Source organism: Herpailurus yagouaroundi, unplaced genomic scaffold (assembly GCF_014898765.1).
Source record: "Herpailurus yagouaroundi ecotype Mexico unplaced genomic scaffold, PumYag 162, whole genome shotgun sequence".
Taxonomy (NCBI): Eukaryota; Metazoa; Chordata; class Mammalia; order Carnivora; family Felidae; genus Herpailurus; species Herpailurus yagouaroundi.
Genome location: NW_024412403.1, coordinates 3,635,546 through 3,655,249, shown reverse-complemented (window position 1 = coordinate 3,655,249; position 19,704 = coordinate 3,635,546). Strand labels below are relative to the sequence as shown.

Here is a 19,704-nt window from a genome sequence, read left to right as displayed (position 1 = left end):
CTCCCTGCAGGAAATCTTGCAAAATTATCGTCGTAGGAAGAGACAGGCTCGGGGCGTGCGGCGAATTCACACCGTATTCCGACAGTTTTCTAGATGTGCTATTTGTGGACTCGCTGGCCTCTGAGTGGGTAATTTTTTTTTGAAATTGCTTATCCTAGAACAGTATCCGCCTTGGTGTAATTTTAGATTCATAATGCTGTGTGCGTTTCTGTGGAGAGGCTCGGAGGCCATGTTAATAATGCATTGTTCTTAAAGAGGCCCCCCGCTCTGGGGACCGGATGACCAGATGCAGGGCACGGCGCCGGGCGCACCAGCTACGAACGCCATTCTGGGGTGATGAAGACCCCCCCCCCCGCGAGCCACTCTGGGGGTGGAGGGAGACGGATGCTGTTCGTGGAGTTGGGGTAGACAGGGGACAGGGGCTCCTCCGGGAGCTCAGGACTTCACAGCCGTGCTGGGCAGTCAGGAGGGGCTGGGACAGAGAGCTCGTGGTCTACACGTTAGCCCCCGGCCCACCGGAGGACCCGAAGAGTTGGCACCACAGGCCAGAGCCACGCCTGTGGGCAGCCCTGCCCTTCAACCATCCGCAGGGACCCCCGAAACCCACACTGGGATGCCGCAGCCCTAGGATGGCCAGGAGCGCCCCCTCCGATGGCAGCCGATGGTTTCTCGCTCAAGCCCATAGTCTATTCATCACTCTGTGCTTCGTGCGCGTTGCACACGGGGTTATTTTCCAGGCGTCTTCCTGGCTCTGTCGAGGAAGGCCTGAGAGAGAAGCTTTGGTGAGTAGTTACTCCACGAGCTCGGCCAGGAGGCCGCTGCCATGAATCATCTTCTGCGGAGTCCGGGTCGTGGGACCTCTTTCTTTGTCCCAAGAGAAAAGACCACTGGGCAAACACAGCAGAATAACCTGGCGACTTCGGGCTTAAATAACTGGAAGCGGAAGCTCCTCCACAAGCAAAGGATGAGGAAGAAATTTATTCGTATTGTCACTATAGTGCACCATATAAACAACTAGTAAGATAGTTGGATAGACTCGCCGTCAGCGGGCCAAGTAACAGCGCGTTTGTGACGCATTCTCCTACTCTTCCCGTTTGCTTCCCCTCACGCGGGCTGCTCTCTCTGCTTACTTTCCTCTTCTTCAAAATTAACATTTCCTGGAGGGCGAGGGGACAAAGAAACATGAGTATATCCCACGTCCCTCTTGCTATCTTGAAATTCTGTGAGCTAACAGGTCTTTTGCAGTGAATATCATAAATAATAAGCCTTTCTCGGGCAAAAAAAAAAAAAAAAAAAAAGGAATGTTCAATTTTATCTCACACAGACGCTGGTGGGTTTTTTCTTTGGCACCGGTTAATACATTAAGCCAAAGTTGTATTCCAAGTCCAGGCTGAGAAATGTTCGTGTCGGCGAGCGTGAGCTCGGGAACGTCTCTGCCCGCACACGCCGTCCAAACACGGGCAGCTTTACAAGCGCGAGGGGTCACTATTTGGCCTTTGCATCAATCAAAAGAAAAGCAGGGACTTGCTACATTCTGGAAAGATGTTATCTTGAATGCTTCATGAAATCGAGTTACCTTGTTTTGGGAAGTGGGCTCTGTAACATGTCAGAAGTGATGAGCAGGGTGAACCTCAGACACACTGTCAGAATCACGTTAAGTTTCGAGTTTGGGTAATTGTGCACGCAGGCACACGGCAGGAAGACACGGGCACACGCAAGCACACACGGGCACACACAACCACACACAGGCGTGCACAGGCACACGCGGATACATGGCACATGCTTCTCCGCTCACTTCCTATCGGGCCCTCAGTGCCTCTGGGCTCCCCTGGGAAGCACCCGGTCATCCCATCGGGGATGCTCCGTATCAGCCTCTCCGTGCCGTTTCCATGCTCTAAGGACGCAGCCTACTCCGCCCTCACAAACCCTGGGGCATCCGGTCCACCTGCAGGAGGCAGGGGGACAAGTGAGACGTCACCTGGCCGCCCCTTAGCCACGGGCCACCCGGCGCCAGCGCGGGCTTCTCGGGTGTGGCCTGGCAGGGCTTACAATCACTTGCCAACAAAAGCCTAACGCTCCGTGCGCCTCAAGCATTTAGACTGAAACCTGATTTACGGGAGTTCATCTTTTCAGGTATCTCCAAAAAAAACCGGGAAAGACGTTTGCTCTTACTCTGCAACAGAGACAAACTAAATTGCGCGGGGCCCCTGGCCCTCCAACCACCGTCTAGAGCCGGCAGTTCCCAGACCACCCGCCCCCTCAGCGCCAACACACCCGCCTTAAATCAGATAAAAGAAATCCGGTTTGAAGAGAGCCCTCCCTGGACTGCTGGTGCCCACAGCTCTCGGAAGACCTTCAGAGGCTCCAGGAACCCGCAGCCCCGAGCAGACCAACAGAGCTCACCCTGGTCGATGGCGCCGTATGGAAGCTCCTCTGGGCTGTCCTCGCGCCCCGCCTCCCTGGTGGCGTCTTCGTCGTCCTCCCCAGGCCTCGCGAGGTCAGCCTCCCCCTCGGAAAGGTCCGCCAGAGCCTGGTCGTCCTCCGCGGGCTCCCCGCCACCTGGGACAGAGCCACAAGAACCTCTGTTGTGTGGGCTGCGGCCTGTCTCAGGCGGCCTCCTGCTGATAGGGCGCCCGCCACCCCTCCGGGGACCCCCCCCTTCCCGAAGTCACCCAGTCCAGCCTGCACCAGGAGCGCCTGTCCCGCTCCCCGGCGAGGGGCGCAGAGGGGAACTCTACTCCCCACTGACAAGACACGCTCTGTCCCCCAGGGTTCCAGCGCTGATGGGGCCACAATCCGATGAAGTCGGTGAGCACCGCTCTCCAAAGGGGACGGAGTGCACGCAGCAGAGACCAGAGAGCCGAGGCCTGACCCCACCAGGCCCGGGGAGGCACCTCCACCCCCGACCCCACAGCGGTAGGGACCCCAGCGCGTTAGTATAATTTCACTTGGCCCAGTTCGGGTTTGGGTTTCAATCACTTGCAACGCAAGGACCCCTGCACGGTGTCACCTTCTTCATCGTCCCACGGCACGGTGGCTGCTTCTCGGGAAGACCCCGGGCCGGGCACAGAGGCTGCGCCCTCCTCGGGAAGGACTTGCCGCCCAGCTGCTGTCGGCCCTGCCCGAGCTCCCGCCCACAGACAGTCGCTGACCGAGGCGGGGGGGGGGGGGGGCTCTTAACCACAGGGCTTTCCCGTGGAACCAGCCAGGCCGTCCCTCCAGCCAGTCTCTGCCACTGCTCCTTCCTGCCCCGCCGGGAGGGTCCGACACCCAAGGCTCCCGGCCCCCTGACTACATCCTGCACACGAAATAGGCTGAGTCTGACTCCCAGAGCTCAACCGGCCACTGGCCCACGGAGAGAAGGCGCCCTCCCCCACACCCCGCACCGTCGGGCCCCAGAGCCTCTTCCTGGATGGTCCCGTCCGCAGGTGGCTGCTCCTCGGGGAGGGTCGATGTCCACAGAGCCAGTTCTGTGATGCTGGTGGCCTTCCATTTGGGAACGACGGTCATCAGGGTCACCTCCTCCTCCTCTCCCTCTTCTCCTCTTTCCTATTTTAAGTTTGAAAATGTAAAATTACTGATGTCTCTGTGAACTCGCCATGGGATGCTCACAGTGAGGGGCCACTCGGGCGTTGTCACCGCACGGCTCAGGGGTCGGCCCCATTGCCAGCTGGCCCTGGTGGTGATCTGGGCTGGAGGGTGGGTCTGGGAAGCGCTAGGACAAGGTGCGGACGGGCATCGCCACGCGGCACCTGCCCGCTCCCCATGCATGCCGTGAACGGCTCTCAGACCTGACACTCCCAAGCCTTCCCTCTGGAACAGCTGGGAACTGACCCAGGCTCAGTGCGCCTTCCCACTGGGACAGCTGGGAACTGACCCAGGCTCCGTGCGCCTTCCCGCGCTTGGCCACACTTTCCAGCTCCCAGATTCTTTATATGTAACGAGACCACCATCACCATAAGGACGGGACAGAGAGGGTCCTGAGACAACCATATAATATGAAAGGGCCTAAACACTAAAAGCTCTGGAATCGAGGATTCTGCAGGAAAAATGGAATTCTGTGAAAGCAGACCGAGCGCTGATCACCTCTAAACGTGGGGTCTTCTGTAAAAGTGTATAATCCCGACAATGGTCAGCGGCCAGCACACGCTCACCGGGCCAAGCAGACCAGCTCCTCCCCAGCTTTATAGCTATCCCGAAATTCCAAAGGTCTGAATATCAGCCCACAAGTGTGGAAAGCGTCACTGTCACATGGAGGATGATACCTATGGCAAAGAGTGACAGACACCACCCTATTACTTCCGCTGAGTCACTCGGAAATAGAGGAGGCAGTTTCAAAATATCTGAGCCCCGTCCCTCGTGTCGTGTGGCACCCATGCCCCAGGACGGCCGTGCTGCAAAGGGAACCGTCCCGGAATCAGCGGAGGACCCGTGAAGACACGGCTCAGAGCGGCCGCGTCCAGACATCGGGGTGGGGCCCGGTCACCTGCGCTTCTAGCAGAGGCCCTGGTGATGCCCACGATGCAGGCCCAGGACCAGGCCCGGGGGACCGCCCCTGGAGCCCCCGTCGGCTCGCGTCCTGCGTGCACCATGATACCCGGGTTCCTCTGCTTCATCACAGACCAGTCACCGTCCCAGAAGGCACAAGGGTGGCCTCGGACGCGGGCTTATTCCCGAACAGGAGCAGTCTGGGGGCTTACGGCACTATTTCTCCCCCTTAGAGCTGTTAGAATGTTCTTCCTACTTTCCCCTACTTAGAGGCCCGACCTCTGAGAACTTCTCCCGGGACACACTTCAACCACCCACAACGCCGCTGTTTTAGTGTTTATCACTTCACAAAGCAAAATAACTGTGCGACCACTAGTGAGACCACAAAGGCCAGATTCGGGGGGGCAGTGGAATGAGTTCAGCCCACGGGTTCCTCCGGGGGGTGGGTAAGAGGCTTCGCCCCAGGCGGAGCCCAGCGAGCACGCGACACGTCGCTGTCACGATCCAACAGCACAGCAATTAACTGCATTTGCACTTGACGCGCGCGCACGGGGCTCCGCGCAGACGTAGATGCGGGGGGCCGTACCCCGTGGGGGTGACGCGTCAAACCCCTCTCCTTGCTGGTAGGCGCGTTGGCTTCTGGGAGCCCCTCGCTCAGACGACGCGTCCTCTACTGGGCATGGGGGCGGGGCCTGTGTTTTAGCAACAGAATCGAGCATTTGGGCCGTTTCATATTGGGTAGTGAGTGAGCTAGGATGCTGGCCCCACCTCGGTCCGTGTCAGCTGGTCCAAAGGGGCCGTGAAGGCAAGCAGGGGCCGTAGGGCCAGGGGACGGGTCACTGTGGGCTCATACGGCATCCCGGCCACTGCAGAGAAGGGGGACGTTCACTCTGCAGACCTCAGGGAACCACAGGCTGTCTGGGGGACCCAGGGGCTCCGGGAGACTGACACACAGGAAGTGGAGCCCAGCAGGAAAAGAGGGGCTGAGCAGTGGCTGGGTGCGGGGGTGCCCAGGGGACATGGGGGGTGCTGTAGATAAAGTGCCTGTTGCCTACAGGTCCCATCAGGTGACAATGACAGGAAATCCAGCACAGACGGTGCTCCCCCAGCACACACACACACACACACACACACACACACACACACACACACACGGATGCCTGCTAATGACATCATTCAGGGCTAATCTCCGCTTCGTCCAGGGAGCACCGAGGTCGCATTAGCATTACTGCTGAGTACCGGAGAGGGACAAAAAGACAAAATTAGGAGAGCTACCCGCCGCACGCGGGGAGCAGTGTCGCTGGACGGACTTGGGGGGACCACAGCCCCCCGACTCGGGGCCAGAGCTACGCGCAGGCTCCCGCGAGAACCGTGACGCGATACCACTCGGTCCTGGCACTTGGGGTCCAAACTAACGCCCGCACGCCCAGGAGGAGGAGGAGAGCGTGAACGATGCCGAGGGCTGGCACCACTCCCGTCCGACCTCGTCGGGGCCGTAGGGTCCACGTCACGGGGCAGCTCGGTCACCCACGAAAAGAGAAACGGTCTGCGGTCTGCCACGTACCACATCGGTCAGACGGTACTCCCCATGCTGCTCACATCCAATGTCGAACACGTACTTTCCAGGGCCGACGGGCTGCGAGCAAAGGGAAACCGAGAAGCACCTCATTCCCAAGTTCACCGCCCAACGTCCAGTGCACCTGCTGCAGAAATCCCGCCCAAAGTCACGTCGCGGGAAGGCCGGTGCGGGTTAAAGAAAGCCTTTTTGTACTCGTGGCGCCCGGAATTGCCAAGTAGAGGGCCTCTCTCTCTGCCTGTCCCTCTCTCTCTGCCCCTCCCTCCTCTCAAAAATAAATAAACATTAAAAAACTATTAAAAAAAGAGTTATTATAGTCTATTTCACCCATTTACTCCGCTAATATTTGGTGTGCCGATACTAGTCTTGGACAAAGGCCACTGCAGGAAACATAAGCAGAGTCACATCTTATGTCCCCTCTTGACATTTTCCGCGGGGAAGTTTCCAGAAGTGGAATTTCTGGGCAACAGCACGCGCACGCACGCACATACACTGTGCACATATTCACACACAAAAGATATGGACACACATATTTTTTTAAATATATTGACCAGAATGAGGCTCCAATAATGTCCCTTCCCACAACAGCACTCAAGAACACCTTGTCCTCAAACCCTTGTTTTTTCCTGGGCATTAACATTTTGTTCTACTTTTAGATTTTTTTTTAACATATAGAAAACAGGATCTCACCATGAAGTCACATTTTTAAGCTATTAGTAGGGTTGAATTTTTTTTCAACATTTTTTGGCCACTTAAATCACATTGATTGATGTAAGTGCTTTATATTTATATTAATGTTACAAATACCCTAACCCCATTGGTCGTGTATCTCTTAAATTTTTTAAAAATTTTTGTAATGTTTATTTATTTTTGAGAGAGAGAGAGAGAGAGAGAGAGCACAAGCAGGGGAGGAGCAGAGAGAAAGGGAGACACAGAATCCAAAGCAGGCTCCAGGCTCTGAGCTGTTAGCACAGAGCCCGACGCGGGGCTCGAACCCACGGACCATGAGATCATGACCTGAGCCAAAGCCGGACACTCAACCGACTGAGCCACCCAGGCGCCCCTCTTAAATTTTCTTTATAGTGCATTCTAATCTATAAGGGGTTATTTTTATCAACCAGCTCTATTTGGTTTTCCTTTTCTATTTCTGTTTACAGAGTCCTCTCTCCTCATTTCAAAGTTAATAAACATTCGCCTTTTTTTTTTCTGTGACTTTGTTCACGCTTAAACCTTTCTTCCTGTCCTCGCATGTCTCCATCCAATGCTAGAGGGGGAACCCTGACATTGCTTCCCTGCCCCACCCCCAGTGGTTATCAAGGGTCCTGGGACCACTCTTTCACTTGTCCCTGTCGGGTCCTCACTGACTTAAAATGACGCCCTTTTCCGGAGCTAGATTACTGTAGGCACTTGAATCTGTCCCCGGACTCTCTAATCCACCCCACTGATCTGTATTTCTCCATTCACGTATCTCGGTTTCATTTATCACAGCTTTAAATTTGTTTTAACAACTTGCCGGCAAGGGTTGGAACAGGTGATTCTCTGAGGAAAAGTCAAGCCAGTAGCAAAAGGGTGTAAGGTTGCTGGGCTTCACTAGGAATCGGGGAAAAGCGCATTAAAACAACGTGAAAATATTTTTTTATCCATCGGATTTGCAAAAAAGTTAAAGACTGCCGTTGGCGGGAGTGCAAACTGGCACAGCTTTGGAGGGAAGTTGGCAGCATTGATCACAACTTAAAATGTCAATATTTGTGGACTCCACGATTGCAGGGTCTAACCTACGCGGATATCCCCAAATGCGCAAATGCGTATGTTTCCATGTCCTGATGTAATGTTTTCCCACGTATGTAAGTGTGTGCATGTGGGTTGCACAGAAAGACGTGGGGGGTGGGGGTCACACGGCCCCGGGAGAAGAAGCAGGGGAAGAAGGGAGGGCTGGAGGCTGGAGCTCAGGTGGGCAGCAGAGGGGGCCACGTGTCTGGGTGCCCTACAACTGGAATGGGCAGCTGACCCTTGAATAACGTGGGTTTGGGCTGCACGAGTCCACTTACACGAGGATATTTTTCAATAAATACAGGAAAGCGCTGTAAATGTATCTTCTCTTCCTTGTGGTTTTCTTTTTTAAAATTTTTTTTTAAGTTTATTTACTTACTTTGAGAGAGACGGAGACAGCACAAGTGGGGGAGGGGCAGAGAGAGAGGGAGAGAGAGACCCGAGCAGGCTCTGCGCTGTCAGCTTAGAGCCCAACGTGGGGCTCGAACCCATGAAACGCGAGACCACGAAACCGAGCTGAAACCGAGAGTCGGACGTGCCACCGACCGAGCCACCCAGGCGCCCCTCTTCCTTATGATTTTCTTAATAACGTGTCCTTTCCTCTAGCTACTTTATTGTAAGAATACAGTGTGTAATACCTACGACGTACAAAGTGTGTGTTAATCGACTGTTTGTGTCACTGGAAAGGCGTCCAGCCGACACCAGGCTGTTAGCAGTCACGTTTTGGGAGAGTCAAAAGCTATCTGTGCATCTTTGACTGTGTGGGGGTCAGCGCCCCTGACCCCGCACTGTTCAAGGGTCAGCTGGACTCCTGTGTTTCTAGCACACTTTCACTACCTGGCAGAACAAAGCTCTTGTCCTCCAGGCTCATCTAGCCTCGCTGATTCTTCCCGATTGACTCCTGCCGACTTCTCTTTCCCTCCACATACCCCCCCATGCCAAAAAACGTCCTAAGAGAATTTTGCCGGGAATTCCGTATAATTACATATATGCAGCATATAGATTTGGGGGAAATGTGCTGTTTTACAAACACTGGAAAGGAGAATCTGGAAAGTTAGGGCATGAACGATACGAAAATGAAAACTGAGTTTTAAGAGAGTCTGAGGCGGCTCACTGAAATCAGTTAAATATTCCCCACGTCAACTTCCAACACCTTGAATTTGCTCGGGAAACTCTTCAGGGAGAGTTTCTGCCCAATGCCTGCTCGAAGCCACGGGGGACGGCAGCGTGGTGGGTGCTGAATTAGCCGGGGTTTCTCTGTATCCCCACCAGGGCTCGGCAAAGCCGCGGAGCCCTCCAGACAGAAATGAGCAGTCGCCAGCACCGCAGACTGAACGCGGGCACGCCTGAGTCCAGGCCCAGGGTGGGTGGCCTAGCCTGCAGGAAGCAAGCTCACGCACGGCTCGGCCTCCCCAGGGCTCCGGCCCCGGGCCTCCCGGGGCAAAGAAAGTCCAGACACCCGCACGCGCAACCGCAGGAGATGCTTCACGTCCAATCTAGCCGTGACGGGGAGCACGTAGGAGAGGAAGGATGCCCCCGTGTTACAAGGATTGGCTGGATCGCTGCTGGCGGGGAGAGAGGATTTCGCTCTCTACTCTGCCCCCCTCCACGCTGCCCTCTGTAGGCACCAGAGGCCCGGGGAGAGGCACAGCCACCTGCTCCCTGTACTTGGAGGGGGCGGGAGGACTCCCTGAGACTTTCGGGTTCTTCCTTCACGTATGTACACAGATGGGGGGAGGGGGCACACGTTGCTGCCCAGTGACTTACGTTTTTGTTCAAGAACTTGCCCTGGTACCTGTGGTTCAGGTGAATGAGCTCGGCCATGCCCTCCTGCTGTCCGTTCACCCAGGTGCCTACGTACTTACTGCCCGTCTCGGCATAGAAGTAGGTGCCTTGCCCGTGCCTGGTGAAGACAAGAGAGCGCAGTGCGCTTTGTTCCGACATGGGGAAAACCGCCCGCGTTTCTGAGACAGACGTTAAAATTGGGCGTGGCCTCTATGGGGCTTGTCTGCGCCCCGTCCAAGCGCGCTCCTGCCCTGGGTGCCCGCTCGCGGGAGGGGCATCGCCGGCTGCGCAAGGACGACCTTCCCGCAGCTCGGCCGGTCCACGCGGGGAAGAGGCAGCGCTCCCGGGAGCTGTGGCCGTGTCCCCAGGAGGGTTCTTCTGTGCCCTCCTTGTCCCCCGGGGCTCTCGGACGAAAGACCACATACCCTCCCCACAACGTGCACCTGCCCCGCGACGTGCCACCCGGCGTGCTCACCTTAAAGCCGTGAGGGGTTTGAACTGCCTGGCAAGAGCAGGCTAGTGGGCTTTTATCATGATTCTGCTTCTTAATAAGACAGCATCCTGTTCTCATTACGTAAGTAGGTCTACCGAGCTGAGGGGAAAACGCGCACCTTTGGTGAGCAAACCACTCTCCGGTGTAGGTGTCGTTATTGACGTAGTAGTAGACGCCGTAACCGTGTCTTCGGTCATCCGCCCACTCCCCTGGAAGGGACGACACAAAAGCGGGCCCGGGTGAGAAGGGAAGGACAGCCGCCACCTGCTGCGACCCTCACCTCCCGCTGTGACTCCCCACTGTCCCCCTGCCCCTCTGGCTGGATGGCGTGGTGTCGGGCGCTGGTTAGGGGAAGCTGGGTCAGGGGCTCACCGCGTGCAGGTCTGGGCGCGTGGGCCGCGGTCACCCGCGTGTGCCGACAGCAGGTATCACGGCCGGTCAGTGCTGTGGCCAGGACTCAAACCAGGGTTTTGTCCGCCCGGCCGCCAGCAGTCCCCACACCACCCTCCCTCTGCTTGCGTGGGTTTACCGATCCAGCAGCAACCATCTCGTGCCGTTTCCCACCTCCTTCCTCACCAGACTCCCGCACACTCTCCCAGCCTGGGCGCCCAGGGCGCCCCACCCGTGCACCTGCTCCGCGTGACTGGACGCCACACCTTTGCCAACCAGCGTCCGTGCGTATGCTAAGTGAAATAAGTCAGGCAGAGAAAGACAGATACTATATGTTTTCACTCTCATGTGGATCCTGAGAAACTTAACAGAAGACCATGGGGGGAGGGAAGGGGAAAAAAAATAGTTACAAACAGGGAGGGAGGGAGGGAAACCATGAGAGACTCTTAAATACAGAGAACAAACTAAGGGTGGATGGGGGGTGAGGGAGAGGGAAAAGTGGGTGATGGGCATTGAGGAGGGCACTTGCTGGGATGAGCACTGGGTGTTGTATATAAGCCAATTTGACAATAAATTCTATTAAAAATAGCGATAAATAATAACTAAATAGCAATAAAATAAAAATCTATATATTATTTCCTCAGATTTTGTAATGGCCACAGTATTTAAAATCTTTACATTTATTTTGATTTCTTGTTACAAATCAAAATTTACTTTGATGCCAATTTTATATTTTTTCTTTTTTAAAAAAAAATTTTTTTTTAATGTTTATTTATTTTTGAGACAGAGAGAGACAGAGCATGAACAGGGGAGGAGCAGAGAGAGGGAGACACAGAATCCGAAGCAGGCTCCAGGCTCTGAGCGGTCAGCACAGAGCCCGACGCGGGGCTCGAACTCACGGACCGCGAGATCACGACCTGAGCCGAAGTTGGATGCTTCACCGACCCAGCCACCCAGGCGCCCCTATATTCTTTTTCTTAAATAGAGCCCCCAAAACTTGTATAAGCTTCCGGCTTACAGGAAACCTGGACCCGCTTCCACACAAAGAAGAAGAATTCACATGCCTAGAATACGTTGATCGTCCAAGAAATACATGTTTGCGCGAATAAACTCCATGTTCACCACCACCAACACCACATCTACAAAAGGAACTTGTACGCGTTCTGTCAGTCCCACGGGGTTCTCGGCACTCTGTGAGACAGACCAGCAGCTGGACTGGTGACAGAGCCCTCAGGGAGGGCCTGCCCTCGTCTGGGCAGGAGGCAGACACCACAAAAAAGAAAGAACTGTGCTTTCGGGAAGCAGCTCCCAGGTTCAGGACAGGGCAGGCAAACCGAGCCTTCCCGGAGAGGAGGATTCGGCAACTGGTAATAGTTAAAGAAGAGGACTGGGTTCCGTGGTATGATGCGTGTCAGGAACCCCATGAGCAGAAGGAACGGAGAATCCCCAAACTGAAATAATTCAGTAAACACAGTTTGCACCTAACGTAGCCACAAGGATAGACAGAGTGTGCAGAAGTCCCCGGAGGACTTGTCTGGAGTTTTTTAAAAAATTTTTAAGTTTATTTTTTGAGAGACAGAGAGACAGAGACAGAGACAGAGAGAGCAGGGGAGGAGCAGGCAGAGAGGGAGAGAGAGAATCCCAAGCAGGCTCTTCTCTGCCGGACGCAGGGCTCAAACTCACAAACCGTGAGATCATGACCTGAGCAGAAATCGAAGAGTCGGGCGCCTAACCGACTGAGTCACCCAGGCACCTGGACTTGTCTGGATTTTTAAGGGGCAGTTGTGTCCTTGTAAATTACCAGTTTAAAAGAAGAAGCAAGGGGCGCCTGGGGAGCTCAGTCGGATGAGCGTCCGACTTCGGCTCAGGTCATGATCTCGCGGCTCGTGGGTTCAAGCCCCGCGTCGGGCTCTGTGCTGACAGCTCGGAGCCTGGAGCCTGCTTCGGATTCTGTGTCTCCCTCTCTCTCTGTTCCTCCCCTGCTCATGCTCTGTTTCTCTCTCAAAAACAAACATAGAAAAAAAATTGTTATAAAATAATAAAAGAAAATAAATAAAAGAAGAAGGAACAGGAGAAAGAGGAGGGGGAGGGGAGGGGGAGGAAGGGGAAGAGGAGGGGGAGGAGGGGAGAGGGAGGAGGGAGAGGAGGGGGAAGAGGAGGGGGGGAAGGGAGAGGGAGGAGGAGGAGGAGGAGGGCAGACATGTAGCATACACCGATTTCTGTGGTGTTAGTATTCACACTGTGGCCAAGGTTGGGCTGCACGTGGTTCTGGGGACAAGCGGGCAGAGCTGGCTCGTGTGAACGTTCAGGAACTGACCAAGCAGGGCCCTGGGGCCAAGACCTCCCTTGGTCTCTTCCCAACAAAAGACCACGACTGATGAAGCAATTCCGTCCTCTTCTCTTGGCCGAGGGAGCTGGTCTCCAGGGCAGCGTGGCAAGAAAAGTGTATGAAGTGTTTTATAGGAAATGTTCAAAAAAAGAATTAACTTGCAAACCAAATTTCAAGCCAGTGAGATATGGTGAGGAAGCTTTTTTTTATAAAGTCCCAGTCTAGGGGCACCTGGGTGTTCGACTCCCGATTTCGGCCCAGGTTATGGTCTCACGGTTCGTGGGTTCGAGTCCCACGTTGGGCTCTGCGCTGACAGTGTGGAGCCTGCTTGGGATTCTGTCTCCCTCTCTCTCTCTCTCTCTCTCTCTCTCTCTCTCTGTCCCTCCCTGCCTCGTACTTTCTCTGTCTCTCCAAAAATAAATAAATAAACTTAAAAAAATATTTTTTTCTTTTTAAAGTCCCAGTTTACCTGTTGGAGACCCGGCCCAGCCACCGGTACCCCGGCCGAACATGACGGCAATGGTGCAGAAGTGGGAAAGGTGGCCTCCTGGAACAGGGGTAATTAACCGAAACATGCGTTTACAGGGACGGCACCCGGAAACCAGAGACATCATGCACTTTGCCCAAGGCTACACAGCGGGGCTGGGACGAAAATCCGGGTTTCTCTGGCTCTCTTCCACAGGCACCCCAACGGCCAAGCATTTGTGTCTCCCTCCGGCTCCTGCCACCTGAGAGCTTCCAGAAGAGCCGACCCCAAGTCATCATGGCGCTTTGTTTCTCTGCAACTTTGTTGCTAAACATCATCGCCTTTATTCGCTCCTTGCGGCCGGGAGCAGGACCAGCGCTGGAGACGGGAGCCCCCTCTCCTTCCCCAGCCCTCATCGGCCCTCCCTCCCCTCACCTCACAATCTGTGCGGGTGGTCCAGAGGCCCCTCCAAAGTCTGGCACTCACTCACCCCTCCAACCCCATCCCCTGCTTCGCCAAGCACCCCTGTCTCCCTGCCTCTGCTCAAGTGGCCCCGCAAACCGGGAGTGTCCGCTCCATCCCCGGGCTCCCCATCAGGCTCAGCTTGGTGTCTGGGAGACCAGGAATGCGCCCCATACCTCGGGCCGAGGCTGAGCGCACTCGCTAGCCTGCGGGAAACCACTCTGTGTCCCTCAGGGTGGCAGTCAGCCAACGCTCAGTCGTGACGAATTCGGCCATGGGTTCACACGGACTTTGTGGCCGGAAGGTTGTTTGCTCCCTGAGCTAAGATTGATGTTGCAGCTTCTGACCTCAGAGAAGAACTCCCGGAGTAGTGACTACACCCTGCACCCTCTAAGAGACAAAGCCACAGGGAGACACAAAAACGCGCAGCTGTTTCCAAAGACGGTCACGTTAGAAACTCCTTCCATCTCTTATTCTGAGTATCTTTGCTTTTCTATATTTGTGTGTGGCTCCAGCTGTATTAACGTCTACATGGAAATAGAACATGACGGCAATGAGATCAGGCTCGTGACGGTTTGGAAAGATTTCCGTCGAACTCTATAAATTAAATTGTTGAAAGTCGATTCCAAAAGCAGATGGTGCTCCTTCTGGAATAAGCCCTCCGAGAAATAGGGAACGGGCAGAAATGCCCCGTCTGACGGGGAGGCATTAACCACCTGCATCTCGGACGCGGGCAGGATGGTTGCTGTAGAATTCCGGGGCCCTGCCTTCATTCAGCAACGGGGCAGGCGGCTGTGGCTCGCACCCGGAGGACGTGGCGTCGCCTGTCGGGAGGTGATGCCACCTCCCAGGCCGCCGCACACCGAGCGCTCGCCACCTGCCAGGTGCCCTGTCCTGCTTGCGTTCATCCATTCAGTCCTGGTGCTGCAGACGAGTGAGCGAGCCTCCCCGCACAAGGTCACACCTGTCACCATAGCTCTGGGGTTGGGGGTCACAGGTCTCCTTGGAAAACTAGATAAGTTCTTCCCAAAAAAAGTCCGGAACACAGGACCCTGCATGGTTCCTGAAGACTCACGTGCACGCTCCACTTGTGTCTCTCCCCCCAGGCTCGCCCCCCTCCCATTGCGATCAGATCCACACCGTAGTCTGATCCACACCGTGGGGGATGACGGTGGGGGGTCTCGGAAATAAGGGGATTAGCATCTTCCTGAGACGTAACATTGGCGGCTAAGAAATCGCCAGACATAGGAATGCCAGCTTGACGAGGCAGAGGGTCTCCCGGACCAGAAGCCTTCATCGAAGGAACCACCAGGTCTAAAGAACCCGTGTGTTCAGCAGAAGAGGGGATGGTCACAGAGAGAAACAGCAGAAGCAGCTTCAAGGAGAAGAAAGCTACAGGGCATCTAACATCATGGGTCCGGACCCCATGGGGGTCTGTGCGGCCCCCCGTGCCTCAGCACAGGGGCTCGCAGGAGAGTGTGCTGGCCGCAGCGACGGCCACATTTCCCACGCGGGGCGGCAGCTCGCTAATTAAGGCTTTCTGGCTTCTGTATCAACCCTGTGAACACAGGGGCACAGCTTGTGTTTGTTGAGTGACTGACTGATCTGGAGAACCCTAAGCCCTTTCCTACAGTTCAGCATCCACAGCCAAGTCCAGTCCCCAGGGGACACCACTACAGCACAAACATCTGCTTTGTGAGTGCATTTTACCTTCACATCTTGTAATGTTTTTATTTATGTTTGAGAAAAAGAGAGACAGAGTGGGAGCAGGGAAGGAAAGCAGAGAGAGAAAGCGAGACACAGGATCCGAAGCAGGCTCCAGGCTCCGAGCTATCAGCACAGAGCCAGATGCAGGGCTCGAACCCCTGAACCATGAGATCGTGACCTGAGCCGAAGCCGGAGGCTTGACAAGCTGAGCCACCCAGGCGCCCCTTACCTTCGTATCTTGATCCATCTGGGTATATGAAAGTGCCACGGCCATGTTTTTTGTTTTTAACGTATTCTCCTATGTATCGAGCGCCGCTTTTAAATTTGTAGATCCCCTGAAACACGTTGGTTACATGATTCATATCATTCCTGAATTCAACACTCACCCATAGAGTATTCACTAGAGAAAACGACCCACTCACGTCACCAGTTCTGACCTGGCCGTGCCTTTTACCGTGTTGGTAGCTCCCTTCATACGTGTCCCCGTTGGGCAGCCTTGCTTTCCCGTGTCCGTGCCGTTCACCTGCCTCATTCCGTTCCCCATCGTACTCCTGGGCAGAAGAAAGCAGGATCATCACAGCTACCGTGTGTTCAGCACTAACGATATGTTAGAGCATTTTGTAAATAGTGGTTCGTTGAAGCCCTCCCAATCCTCAGCCCCATCTTACAGGTGAGGTAGGTAACTGCACCTGGGCGACATGGGGCATTTGTCCAAGGTAACACACTTAGTACCTGTCGCTGGTGGAAGCCTCACTCTCTCTCTGCCACGTCTGAGCTTGTAACTTATCATGATAACCCTTCACGCTGTAAACAAAATTCAAGGTATTCCAAATTGCGTTCTTTATAGCAACGTGTTTGAACTAACATATGTGGGTGGAATCGGTCCTCGGTCACACAAGTACCTCCCTGGTGCTTCCTTCAACAATCCAGGACTTAAAATGCAAAGACAAGTCTTCCTTCAAACGATTCCCTGGGTGCACGTGGTCTCAGGAGGCGCCAGTGGGAGAGGAAGCAGCAAGGGGGAGCTGAGGCGTAAACAGGGCTCAACTGTCACAAGAGTCCCTAAGTCCACTTAGTTTAACTTCCTTATCAAGAGACTTGAGTTTCAAACACTCATAGACTCATATGGAAATAATGACGTATCTGAAAAGTAAATCTCTCTCTCTCTCTCTCTCTCTCTCTCTCTCTCTCTCCACACACACACACACACACACACACACACACACATATGTATATATAACACGAGCTTGCAATTCACCTGTTTCCTCTGACCCTTCATAAAATAAACCTTCCTCCAGCGCCTGATCACAAGTGCAGAGTGCACATAACAGATAATAAAAGGGCCAAGGCACAGAGTAACGATTTGACATAGACCCGCATCTGCATGGACTTATTACAACACAAGTTCAAACACAAGTTCAAGTTCCTGCCGGGGCTTCAGACCCCCTTTCCCAGCACGATCCAGCTCAGAAATCCATGCTCAGGACAGAAGGTAAAAATGGCATGATCTTACACACTTGTTGCGGGGTCAGTCTAAATCAAAATGTATAAAAGCTTTTGAGGTCTGCTCAAAAGACCTCCCAGTGCACCCCTACTGAGCCAGTGGGGTGACTGAACAGGAAGGGAACCCTTTAAAACGACCCCAGCTGTGATTGAAGCTACAAATTGCGGGCACCAAAACGTGACAAACCAGCAGGGCTATTTGAGGAGACAAACTTGAAGTCTTCCTGGGCTGATGTTGTAGGTCGGGCTCCCCCGGAAGCAGACCCCGAGCAAGTGGTTTTTATAAGCCCTCCCCGAGGAACCGGTAAGGGGGATGGGGAAACAGATATGAAGGAGGAGGCCGCCCAGCATGGGGATGTCAGGAGATGTCCCAGACTCGGCCTCATTGCACGAGGGACCCTGCAGCGCAAATCCTGTGGTTTGCGGTGCTGTTAGCACTAGCCGCTGGCTGTGGGGACAGTGTGCAGATTCCAGGCACTTCTGACTCTCCGACCTGGCCAGGCGGCTCCCCGCGATGGAGGTGCTAGTCTTGAGCAGAAAATGGGGCAGAGGCTGAGAGACGGGCGCACAGAATTGCCAAAAGGTCTGAGCAGGCACCAAGACATCCGGCCCCGGAGAGGTGCTAGGTTTTCAGTTAATTCTGAAACTATCTCGACTCTGTGCCCTGAACGCACGCACCGTGGCTGGGGTTCCCAGCCTGTCAGCCAAGAAATGATCACCCCTGGGTTAGACAGTTAATCTGTGGATATGGAGATGGGTAGATAGATAGATACACACACGCACAGACACCTATGCCCACCCTGCACCCAGCTCACATCGCGGGATGTGCACCCCATACCGCCTCTCTGCTGCCCAAACCCGGAATAATGCCAGAGACTCGGGTCACCTCCCACCACACTGAAGAAAGCACATAGCATTCCGGGCCTGCAGGAAGCCTTCGCTGAGCCTGAGACGCTCTGAGCGTTTCTTCAAGGTTGCCAGGAAGAACTTTCCTCCATCCTCCTTGATCCCGAGCAGCCTAGCTCCATTACAGAGCAGCATGGCAGGTCGGGGTGACGCCGCCAACCAAGGAGACTGCCTGGGCGGACTGCGGCAGCGGGGTCGAGGCCGCTTCCCAAGTCTTTGACTTGGAAATCTTTGCCTTTAATGGGAGGCGGGCTGGGGAGGGGAGGAGGCGGCGAGAAGGGATGTGGCCAGAGACGTCACAGCGTTTCACCTTTCACCGCCAACCTCCAGGCCGCGGTGGCCGGCGCGTCCCCGTCCCTGGCTGGGCCGCCCGGGGGACTGTGGTCGGCCTCCGGGGGTGCGCCTGGGAAACACCACCCCCGTACACCCGGAGCTCTCACCCCAAGATCGTTCTCTCCCTCCTCCTCCAACTCCTCCGAGCCCAGGTCCGACATGGCCTCGCCCCCGTCTCGGTCCTCGCCGCCACCAGCGCGTCTCTGGTAGGTAGGTACACGCTGCTCGCACAGCCGCGTCCGCCGTCGCCATGGAGACGCGGCCCGTCCCGCCTTCCCCCCTCCCACCCCCCCCCACCCCCAGCGCGGGCGGAGGGATGGGGAAGCGTGGGGCGGAGCCACTGGCCGCGTTCGGGTGCTGTCATAGCAACGGGAAGGGGCACCTCGACCAATCGCGGCCCGGGAAGATAGGGGGCGTGGCCTGGGGCGGGAAGGGGCGGGGTGGGAAGGCGCGGGGCGGAGCCACTGGAAGCTCTCGGTGCTGTCATAGCAACGAGAGGGCCACCTCGACCAATCGCCGCCCGGGAAGAGGGAGGGGGCGGGACTTGGGATGGGCTTGGTACCCACCAGCTCTCCTACCTGGGCCCCGTGTGACAGGTCCCGGGACTCTTTAGTTGGAGGCTGGGTGATCCTGTAACGTGGAGCCACCTTTGGACCAGGGCCCTAAAGAGTTGGTGCACAGAAGACACACCGGGCCAGCTCTCGAGAGGGCCTCATTTCTGCCCCGCGCTGAGCACGGCCCCTTCCCACCCCTCCCCTTGGCTGCTTGAGTCCCTCCGTGGGCCCTGCCCGCTCTTCCTCACCTGTCTGGGCCCTTCTGGCCCTTCAGCGTTAGCAGTCCAGAGACATGTGTCCGCTGAGATCTTTTCTCATGTTTATAAACGTCTCCTGAAGCGCAAGGAGTCGGCTCCTCGCAGAGGCGCTTCCACACTGATGCCCTGCAGGGTTTGACGTCCCATCTCCACCCTGAACATGGGTGCAGTCCCCTTTATACCCGAAGGAGGAAAGGACTTCAGCTCCATGTATGATCTACCCACCTGTCATCCATCCATCCACCCATCCATCTAGCGATCGGCCCCCACAGCACCTAGAAAGGTGTTTTTCCCACAGCCGGTGCTCAGCCGAGCCAGTGAAATCAGTCCACCTGAGCCTTTTGATGCCTGGTGAGATGGAACTATGGTCGAGGTCTTTCTTCATCAGTTGCACTTAAAAGAATCTCCATCTTGTGGTGTGAATACAGAAAAGCCACCCAAATGAGAACAAGCAAAGCCTACTTATCCAGAGCTTGCTACAGCAAGGGACTCAGCCACCATCATTTGCATTTTGGTGGAGATTCACAGGCAGGCAGGGGGTTTGGCAAAGTTGACAGTGGAGAACAGGGAGGCTCCAGGTGCGCGCCCGTCAGAGGCTGTTGGCCCGGGAAGCTGTAGGCAGCTAACTAGAAGTGGTGATGAGCGAGCACAAGGCAAGCTGACACCTCGCAAACACCCCCCCACC

General features: G+C 55.3%; 2 protein-coding genes across 3 annotated transcripts in view; one reads left to right on the top strand and one right to left on the bottom strand.

Moving 5' to 3' along the window:
* Positions 1–952: 952 nt before the first annotated feature.
* RSPH1 (radial spoke head component 1) lies at positions 953–18,422 on the bottom strand. Of its 2 annotated transcripts, none has more exons than XM_040483848.1 (9): positions 18,316–18,422; positions 15,904–16,017; positions 15,696–15,801; positions 10,231–10,321; positions 9,602–9,737; positions 6,053–6,124; positions 3,387–3,549; positions 2,404–2,559; positions 953–2,173 (listed from the first exon to the last, which is right to left on the bottom strand). In XM_040483848.1, the coding sequence occupies exons 1-9, from the start codon at positions 18,367–18,369 to the stop codon at positions 2,169–2,171; spliced, it is 897 nt and encodes a 298-aa protein (XP_040339782.1). In that variant the 5' UTR covers positions 18,370–18,422; the 3' UTR covers positions 953–2,168. The 2 variants fall into 2 exon arrangements, with proteins under 2 accessions (XP_040339782.1, XP_040339781.1); XM_040483847.1 differs by having other exon boundaries at positions 953–1,157.
* The window catches only part of SLC37A1 (solute carrier family 37 member 1), an 87,281-nt gene continuing 85,887 nt past the window's right edge, over positions 18,311–19,704 (top strand). Inside the window, exon 1 of the mRNA XM_040483845.1 lies at positions 18,311–18,418. The gene's annotated coding sequence lies outside the window, so the exon portion shown is untranslated. The remainder of the gene's footprint in view (positions 18,419–19,704) is intronic.

Coding starts and splice junctions, on each gene's coding strand:
- RSPH1 (XM_040483847.1), bottom strand. CDS start 18,369: ATGTCGGACCTGGGCTCGGAGGAGTTGGAGGAGGAGGGAGAGAACGAT. Junction 10,322..15,695: donor AGATGGATCAAGATACGAAG/GTAAGGGGCGCC, acceptor CGTCCCTTCCAG/GGGAGTGGGCGGATGACCGA. Junction 9,738..10,230: donor GAGTGGTTTGCTCACCAAAG/GTGCGCGTTTTC, acceptor TGTCTTCACCAG/GCACGGGCAAGGCACCTACT.